We start from the raw sequence: 9,889 nt of genomic DNA, 5'->3' as shown, positions 1-9,889 counted from the left end.
GTTCCCCACGCTTACTATATAAGTGGGGAAACAGACTCTCCGAGATCACAGAGATAATACAGAACAGAGTCAGGGTTAGAATCCAGTCTGTCTGTTCCCAAAGCCTCTAAAAATGCCCTCATCATGGATGGCAAATCACCACACACGAGAGGTAGCTCCCCCAGTATTATTCACAGCTGTGCCTGAGCCTGCACTGTGCCAGGTCCTGTGCTGGTGGCCTTACATGCATTCTTCCAGAAAATCCTCACAAAAAGCCCATGAGGTAGGTACCGTCACTGTGCCCACTTTATGGATGTGAAAACTGAGGCATGGAGATGGTAACCAACCTGCCCTATGTCAACTGAAAGTAGGCAGTTTCTCTCCCAGCTCTAGAGATAAGAGCAGGTGGGATGGAAAGTGACAACGTCTCAGTAAAGCATGAGTTCTTACTGGGTTTGTGGACCTCCGCTGATGAGCCTTAGGGGACCCAGGAACCTCATGAATTATGTGCAAGTGTGTGTGTGCTTATCGGGCTGGGGGAGGAAAGAATATCTATAGCTTTCAGTATATTCTCAAAGAAATCCCTGATGAAAAAACTGTTAAAAAAAATCTTTAACCTGCTGCAGTGCCTGGCACACAAAAGGCACTCGATGATATTGGTGAATAAACAAACTAATAAATAAATGAGTAAACAAATAAGTGAGTGAGTGAATGAATGAATGTGCCTCCATGACCTTGGAGACACCACAAACAACCTAGTACACACATCCATCTCTACCTTTTGAGATGGTGAAAGCCATTCCAGGACCTGAGCCCAGTCCGCCCCCAAGCCCTTTTTCCCAGTCCCAGAGGCCACAGCCAGGTGTTAACGACAGGCTTCAAAGAGAGGCTTCCCCTGCTTTCTCCCCACCTCCACTCCTGACAATGACCAGGTAGAGACGGGAGCTGTGCAACTCAGATAATGAAGCTTTATTGAATGCCAGGAGAGGGCAAGGGTGAGGCAGGACTCAAGTGTGAAGTTCTTGGGGGGCAAGAAAGGGGATTCCCTAGTGTGGTCTGTATCCACACGGCGGGGGAGCAGCGGGGGGGGGGGGGGTTGCTCCTAGGCCTGAGCAATGCTGAGCAGCCTTAGTTCTTGGTGCGAAGAACCTGCTCGTGGGTGGACACCACCTTGCCATCGTGCACATCCATGACCTTGGTGCGGATCTGGCGACTGGAGGAGGTCACTGGGGAAGAGGGGAGAGAAGGTGTTACCAGCAGAGGACAGGCAATGGAGAAATCAGGAGTGGGGAGACCAGGGAGTTGGGAAGACTTAAGCAGACTATCTCCCTGTTGCCCTCTCCCCTGATTATCTCTTCACTCACTGCTCTTATCCCAGCACTGATCCCATCTACACAGTTTTTTCAGCCTAGAGCTCCCAAAGGTAGGACAGAGTCTGTGTCCTCGAACTGGAGGCTCCTAAGAACTCAGAGCAGCTTGGTTCAGTCCAGATCAACCCAAGTGGACTGGTCTTGAAGGGAAGACCCATGTGGTGTCCTGTCCGTGGTGCTGACCATCAGAACATTGGAGTCTGCCACAGACACCAGTGACAGAAGTAAAAAGTGGAGGCCACTAGCTCTTAGCCCTAAGGAAGGTTTATAAAATGGCTTCTTCTACCCAAGTAGCTTTATAAGGGATCTTGGGTGAGAAAACTCTAACTCAACCCCTCAAAAAGCCAATTCTCTAGACCTGCTGGGAGACAGGAAGTGGTCACGAGTCCAGGCTTGATGAGAAGGAAAGTCTTACCGTCTCTGGACGACTGAGAGCCAGAGGAGAACTGGGAAGAAGAGAGGCTATGAAGACAGAAAAGGGCAAGATCATTAGACACATGGGATACAGCAGGTGAATAGTGGGGGCAGGACTGGGAAGGAGAGCAGTGCACTCACTGGGCATCCTCGCCCTCCAGCAGGCGGCGGTAGGTGGCGATCTCCTGCTCCAGCCGCGTCTTCACGTCCAGCAGGATCTTGTACTCCTGGTTCTGCTGCTCCATCTCGCAGCGCAGCTGGGCCAGCTGCTCCTCCACGTTGCCGATCAGGTCCTGGATCTGGGCCAGCTGCATGCAGTAGCGGCCTTTGGTCTCCTCCAGGCTGTTCTCCAGGGATGCTTTCTGTGACGGAGGGAAAGATCAAGGATCAGTGAGGGTAGTCACTCCCTCCCTCCCAGTCCTGGATCAGATCCAAGCCTGTCAGCTCCCCTACCATGCTGAGCTGGGACTGCAGCTCGATCTCCAGGTTCTGCACGGTGCGCCGGAGCTCGGAGATCTCGCTCTTGCCGCTCTGCACCAGCTCGCTGTTGGTGGCCACCTCGCGGTTCAGCTCCTCTGTCTGCAGAAAAGAAAAAAAAGTCATTCACACCAGAAGTTCCTGGAAGGCGGGTCTCCTGGGTCCCTTCCCCACCCCCCACCCCCCCCCGCCCCCGGGATGACACCCACCTTGCTGAAGAACCAGTCCTCGGCGTCCTTGCGGTTCTTCTCCGCCATCTTCTCGTACTGGTCGCGCATCTCGTTCAGGATGCGGCTCAGGTCCACGCCGGGGGCGGCGTCCATCTCCACGTTGACGTCTCCGCCCACCTGGCCTCTCAGGGCGTTCATTTCCTGCACAAGCAAAGAACGGTCCATAGTCAGGAGCCATGGCGACATGGCAACCAGTTGGGGTTCCCTCCTCTCAGGTGATCCTGGCCTGAGCATTGCCCACACCACCACCACCCCATCTCAATCCCATCCTTTCCCTCCCAGCTTCATCTTCTAAGCTGGTTCTCACCTCCTCGTGGTTCTTCTTCAGGTAGGCCAGCTCCTCCTTCAGGCTCTCGATCTGCATCTCCAGGTCGGCCCTGGCCAGGGTCAACTCGTCCAGCACCCTGCGCAGGCCGTTGGTGTCAGCCTCCACGGTCATCCGCAGGTTCAGCTCAGTCTCGTACCTGGAATGATCCGAGACAAGAAGAATGGGACATCCATCCTGGCCACACTGAAGGCTTTGTTCTCTGCCCCCTGCAGCTTCTTCCCATAGCTGGCACCCTGTGGGTGGTTTAGGGAGTCAATTTTGAAAATGGCGTGGTTGGACACAGCACCCATTGAGGACTCAGATCTGAACACTCCTGGGGGCAGGGAATAAGGCAGTTCATTAGGCTGCAGAATTCAGGGAGGGGAGACGCTTCTGGCCTCACAACCAATAGCACACAGGCCTCCAAATGTGACTGCCTCCTACACTTCAGGGGCAGGTGGAGGAGTGGGGAGCCCCTCTCCCTTAAAGCAATGGCACCCAAACCTGGCCGTGGATCAGAATCTCTCAGGTAGCCTGTTAAGAATAACTGAATCAGAACTCCAGGTTGGGGCCCAGGAGTGTTGTATTTTTACAAGCACCCCAAGGGGTTTTCATGTGGCCATCCTGGCAACTGGTCAGCCCTGTTTAGGGGACGCTGCCCCCAAAATTCCCCACCCTGGGGAGATTGGACATCCTGAGTCACTGCTGCGAACTCACTTGGTGCGGAAGTCATCAGCAGCAAGGCGGGCATTGTCAATCTGCAGGACAACATTGGCATTGTCCACGGTGGCCGTGAGGATCTGCAGGTAGAGAGGGCACAGGTCGTCAGCCAAATGGACGTCACTAGCCAGACCTCACTGTAGCCTGCATACATCAGGCCTTTGCTTTCCTGCTCTCACCTGAGTCTCCCCTCCTCCCAAAAACCTTTGCCACAGCAACCTAAAGGGTAACCCCTGATGGCCCAGCTTCGACCCACGACTTTGCTGACTCCGGGTCAGAAAAAAATGGATAGAAAGAGCCCTGGCCCTGGAACCAAAAGCCCTTGAGTTAGAGTCCTGGTTCTACCACTGATGAGTCTCAGGGTCTCAGTTCCCCTACCCACAGAGTGGAGGAGTGACCTAAGGTCCCCAAGTCTCCCTTCCTGGTCTGAATTCTCCTTTTTCTATACAGGCCAATCTGCCCATCTTCACACCTTCCTTTTAAGCCCGCAGAGCATGGGACCTCAGGTGTGGCTTTCCCAAAAGAGGAGACCCCACTAGCACAAGGGCTGAGAAAAGAAGAAGCAGAAGAAGTACTAAACCCCGGATTGGCTGCAGTCCTCTCCCTCACCATCTAATTTACCTAATCCACGTGAGGCATCAGAGCCAGGCGCGAGAGGAAGCAGGATAAGCGGGGAGGGCTCCCAGGGTGAGGGTGGAGCAGGGGTTTGGGGCTCGAGCCAGGTGATACAAGTCCCCCAGGCTCCCTCCTGTGCAGGACACGTAAGGCGGGGCTCCGCTGATTGCCTCTGTGGGGTTTTTGTGCCCGCCTGCCGGTGGGGAGGGGCGCCGGTGCCAGGGCTCACGGGCGGCAGCCGCCACAGCCCAGACTAATGAGCTAATGAGTGGTTTGGGTGTCTAGCCTCGTCCCGTTACAGCCTCGCTCCTCCCCTGTGTTGGGGAACAGGTAGCTGCCTCGTGTATTAGCAAGTGGGCACACGGGTTCTGGCCTCAGCTCTGCCATTGATTCGCAGGCCACAGCACCTCTCAAAGCTCTGACTCCTTCCCCTGTAAAATGTAAGGGTAGGAATCCCCAGGCTCTCACGGTCTGCGGTCTGGAGCCCCGAAGGGCGTGAGCAAAGCGGGGAGACACTGACCAGCTCCGCGGGGGGCGTCCAGAGCCAGAAGAAGGGATGCGGGGTTGGCGTCTGCCCGGTCTAGTAATCTAAAGATGCCAGCGGCCTGAGGCATCTATCGTTCCAGAGCGAGGGAGCTAGAATGGCAAGTCCTGCCGCCCGGTCCACACACCTTGTTCCTCAGGTCCTCGATGGTCTTGAAGTAGGGGCTGTAGTCCTTGGTCTCAGCGGGCCTCTGCCTCTGGTACCAGTCGCGGATCTTCACCTCCAGGTCGGCGTTGGCCTCCTCCAGGGCGCGCACCTTGTCCAGGTAGGAGGCCAGCCGGTCGTTGAGGTTCTGCATGGTCACCTTCTCGCTGCCGACCAGGAGCCCGTCACCACCACCGAAGCCACCACCGAAGCCAGCACCAAGGCCACCTCCAAGGCCAGCACCAAGGCCACCACCATATCCTCCACCGAAGGCGCTACCCAGGGCCCCACCAAAGCTGCTGCTGCTGCTGAAGCCGCCGCCGTAGCCGCCCCCCAGGCCGTAGGCCCCCCCGGAGGAGTAGCGGGAGGAGGAGACTGACAGGCCCCCGTAGGCGCTGGGGGCCCGGCAGGACCCTCCGGCCAGCACGGAGGACATGCGGCTGGAGCCGCCCCCGATGCCGCAGGAGCCCTTCATGGAGCTGGAGGAGGTGAACTGGCGGCTGCAGGTGGTCATGATGCCAGGAGGGAGGTGAGTGAGCGAGCGAGCGAGCGAGGCGGCAGAGAGGAGAGAGAGGTGCTCAGGTAAGTTGGAATAGGAGGTGGGTGCTTTATACTCCTGAGTAGGGGGCGGGCCTGGCATTTTCCATTCCCCTTGGCTTTCACCACCCACAGTCCAGTGCCAACTCCCAGTCAGATCCCTCCTCTCCCCCGCCTCATCACGTCTGTCATATTTTACTGGAAACTCATTGTTTAGGGTGTTTTTGGTTTCTTGTCCCGCCAGGTGTGATTCACATAAGGAGGTGTGGGCCTGCAGGCTATACTTTCCCATCTGGCCCTGGAAGCCGCGGCCCTCAGGAGCCTGCATGTTGGGCTCGGCCAGGCGGCGGGGAGCAGGACGTCTGCCCCAGAAACCTGGTGACCTGTTCTCCCATTAATGAGGTGGGCCTTTGACATCCATCCAGACATCACTCCAGGTGGCTCCTGGCTGGAGAAATGCCAGCATGGCAAGGCTATGTTAGCCACAGTGATGCCCCCTCAGCATTACCGTCTATAAAAAGAGAGAAGTTCTTGGGGGGTCCTCCCAGATGCGACCCGCTAGGCTGTGCCGAGAAGCCTGTCACATCCCCGGAACACGCCCAGCCAATCAGCTGGCTCGGGCTTCCACCCTGACACCCCCATTAAAGGGAAATCTAGGCAGCTTTTCCCCAACCCTGAGCACAGACTCTAAGATCCTCCACGCACCTGTGGATGGGCCCATGGCATTGGCTGGCCAAGAGCAGGTGGCCAAGGGTGGGGGGGCCTCACAGGCACAGCCAGAGACGTGCTAAAAGAGCATGGAGTCACACTGAGTCTGGGCTCTGCTGTGTGCCCCTGTGTGACCTGACATTTCTCCAAGCCTCAGTTTCCTCACGGTAAAGTGGGAGTAAACATCATCCACCCTGCCTACTGCAGAGTCAGCTCCGAGAATCCAAGTGGCAGTGTATATGTGAGGGTTTTATAAGCCAAGTACGGCACGAAGTCTGGTTAGCATTGTTGTAGCCTCGTCTGGCCACAAAGAGGGTGTGCAACAGCCCTGGCACAGGACAGGAGAGCCTTTCTGCTTCTAGCCCCAGGTGTCTCCAGGCCCCAAGGGCAGCGGCAGTGGGAGAGGCCGGCTCGGGCACCCTGGTCTGAGCCCCTTGTGTCGCTGGCCCAAGAGATTTGGGGGTGGAGAGGCAGTGCAGGCACTTGGGAGTGTACTCGAGGGTCCCTGACTCCTGAGACCCTGAGGCTCAGGGGGACATTTCCAGGGGTCCCTTTGGTTCTACCTCAGAGGCTTGCAAATTGGGACCTCAGCTGCCCCCACGTCTCCCAGGCAGCCTCCAGAGGCACCCCCTCCAGCCACACCCACCTTCCCACCAGCCCCTCAGCTCCACGGACCCCAGCAGGCATGTTGGGAGGAATGCAGTCGTGTCTGGGGCTGCCTGACGCGTCCCATCTCCCCAGACAGGCCCCAACAGCCCCCGCTGCAGGCTCCAACGCTCTTCCAGGGATCAACAGCTCCCAGGAGGGAAGCAAAGCCTCCCTCTCCCCGCCACTCCGCCTGCCACCAAAACACATGCCAAGGGAGCACCCCCTCACCGGGGCTTAGGAGCTCAGAAGACAATGCTGAGACAGACACTTGAGGCTGTGGGCTCCCCAAATCTGCCGCCCAAGGACTTGCAAGGATGAGTAAGCAAGGGCCCCGCCTTGCCCCACCCACCCCTGACAGACACTCTAATCTCCTTCCAGGGAATGGTCCCCCACCCGGCCCAGCCCTACAACTACCCCAGTGAGAGGCAGCAGGGATTTTGGCTGAGAGACAGATGCATTTGTTAGGAGGCATACTGCCCTTGGGTGGGGCAGGGGGTACCTACCAGAGAAAAATGCAGCCTCCACAGAGACCTGCGGGACAGGAGTGGGTGCAGAGCCCAACACCAGCTTTCTCTGTGCTGCCCACCACCCCGTCTCCCTCCACGGCAGGAAGCCACGGATAAAATCCCTAGAGCGCAGGACGTGGGCAAAGCTCTCCTCCCCCAACCTTCCACCTGATTCGGTGGAACCCAAAAGAGGCTCCTTCCTTGTCCACCTCCAAGGGAAATCCAAAAGTAAAGAGCACAGGGAACCAGAGACATGTACACTCACACACACAATCTAGGAAGAGACTTTTGCCAGCCCTCCTTGCCCCTCCGGACCCCGGAACCCCAGCCTGGAACACAAGTCTGAGGTCCCCCACCCCTTTCCGGCCAGCACCCAGGATTAGACCCCTGGCCTCGATCCTGGGACTGATCTCTGCAGACGTGGAACTAGGCACAAATGGTCCAGTCTGGTACTCATGACATTGGAGGAGAGACAGCTTTCTGGACAACAGGGATTAAAGGGATGAGGGCTTGTCTGCTGGGCCCTAGACTCCTAAACAAGCTTTAAATGGGCACCATGACCTGGCCCTCACTCCACCTACCCCAAAATGAGCTTAGGGTGGTGTCTTTTGTGGTTGGTGAGTCTTCCTGCCAGCCTATGGAGGGGGGGATCAATGCCAACCCAAACAGGTGAGGCGGCAGGGCCAAGCAGCCCCCCACAGAGCCTGCATTGTGTGCTGAGGATGGGCTGGGCACCAGGGGATGGGTTCCTAAGGAAGGAGGGGACCTAGTGACAGCCCAGTCTGAGGAGAGAGGCACAGCCCCTGTCTTCAGAGCCCCGTCTAATGGAAGAGACTGCCCCTGCCCTTAAGAAGCCCCCAGCCTGAAAGGGAAGAGAAGTATGCATCAAAAGTACTTAAGACATGGACAAGCATAAGAAAAGCACAATTCATATGTATTCGTTTCCTGGGACCGCCGTGATAAATTACCCCAAGCTTTGTGGGTTAAAACAACAGAAGTGTATTCTCTCACTGTTCTGGAAGTCCAAAATCAAGTTGTCGGCAGGGTCACACTCCGTCTGAAGGCTCCAGGGGAGAACCCTTTCTTACCTCTTCCAGCTCCCGGTGGCTCTTTGCAGTCCTTGGTTTGTGGTGACACAACTCCCGTCTCTGCCTCCGGCTTCACATGGCTCTTTGTGTCTGTGTCTCTCTTTGTGTCCTTTTCTGTCTCTTCTAAGGACACGCATTGGGTTTGGTGCTCACCCTAACCCAGTGTGATCTCATCTCAATTCTTACCATAATGGCATCTGCAAAGACCCTGTTTCCAAATCAGGTCACATTCTGAGGTTCCAGTGGATGTGAATTGGTGGGGGGGGGGGGGGGGGTGCACTGTCCAACCCACTACATGTGTAACGGACCAGGAACTATCCACATCGCAGCAGGAGTGGTGAAAACGTGGTGGATGAATGACTGTGATAAGATGTGGGCAGGGCCAATCTGGAAGGCTTCTGGGGGCAGCTGTTAGCTCAACATAGAAGGGTGCTGGGGAGTGGGCAGCAGAGAGACAGAATTCTCAGGTGTCTGGGCCACGGTTCCCACCACCTAGTTTCTCTGGGTCCTTTACGTATAGACAGCTGCTCTGGAGGAGAGCTTTTTTTTTATTTTTGTTTTAAAATTTTTATTTCGAGATAATAAAAAGTTGCAAAAGTAATACAGAGAGTTCATATGCGCCCTTCACCCAACTTCCCCAATACAATCATGTTACATAAACATTGTACCATGATTCAAACAAGTAAATTAACATTGACCCAATGCTATTAATTAACTACAGAGTTTACTTGAATTTCACTGGTTTTTCTACTAATGTCCCTTCTCTGTTGCAAGATCCCACCCAGGACCTCACATTCCATTGGTTGTCACGTCTCCTTGGTCTCTCCCAATCTATGACAGCTCCTCAGTCCGTCCTTATCTTTCATGACCTTGACAGTTTGGAAGGCGACTAGTAGAATATCCCCCAGGTTGGGTTCTCCTGATATTTCCTCATGATCAGACTGAGGTTATGCATTTTGGCAAGACAACCACAGAAATGGTGTGTCCTTCTCAGTGCCTCAGCTCAGGTGTGGAAGACATTAATTGAATGGGTCTTACTGCTGTCCATTGGCTAAGGTAGTGTTTGCTGGATTTCTCCATTGTAGCGTTACTGTTTTTCCCACTGAAATTAATAAATACCTTCAAGAAGATACTTTGAGACTATTCAACCGTACTGTTTCTCCTTCAACTCCTTTTTTTTTTTTTTTGGACTAATTCTGCATCCATTTGTGGTGGGAAAGAGCTCTTGATACCCAAGAGCTCTTCACCTTAAACTTAAGTGAGCTTAAGACCCTCATTCGCCCTGGACTCCTTGAAGGAATGTCGCTTTTAAGAAACACATTGGAGAAGGAAATCCAGCCCCAAGAAAGAACTCTTTCTTCCTTTCTAATCCAGCCCCCAAAGCCAGACTCTGTACCCTAAGACGCTCTCAGGCTACTTCCCTGGAAGACCTACCAACTATTTCTGTAGTTGTTAATGTCTAGAGTCGTTCCTTAGGCCCCCACCAGCCTGGAGGAAAAAATAGGACAGTCAGGGTCCTCCCCATGTCACAGGTAGGAAGTCTGAGGCCCATAGAGGCTCACAGTCAAGTGACCAATTAGAACCCCCCCCCCCCACTTGGTA

General features: G+C 55.1%; 1 protein-coding gene across 1 annotated transcript; it reads right to left on the bottom strand.

Moving 5' to 3' along the window:
- Positions 1 to 925: 925 nt before the first annotated feature.
- On the bottom strand, positions 926 to 5,397 carry LOC109258600 (keratin, type I cytoskeletal 14). The gene is made up of 8 exons (XM_019435512.2): positions 4,784 to 5,397; positions 3,495 to 3,577; positions 2,778 to 2,934; positions 2,450 to 2,611; positions 2,217 to 2,342; positions 1,905 to 2,125; positions 1,765 to 1,811; positions 926 to 1,205 (listed from the first exon to the last, which is right to left on the bottom strand). Exons 1-8 carry the CDS (start codon positions 5,312 to 5,314, stop codon positions 1,108 to 1,110), a joined length of 1,425 nt encoding a protein of 474 aa, XP_019291057.1. The 5' UTR covers positions 5,315 to 5,397; the 3' UTR covers positions 926 to 1,107.
- Between the last annotated feature and the right edge of the window lie 4,492 nt (positions 5,398 to 9,889).

This window comes from Panthera pardus, unplaced genomic scaffold (assembly GCF_024362965.1).
Source record: "Panthera pardus isolate Hobbes unplaced genomic scaffold, ASM2436296v1 HiC_scaffold_3, whole genome shotgun sequence".
NCBI classification, from domain to species: domain Eukaryota; kingdom Metazoa; phylum Chordata; class Mammalia; order Carnivora; family Felidae; genus Panthera; species Panthera pardus.
This window is presented reverse-complemented; position numbering and strand designations above follow the sequence as displayed.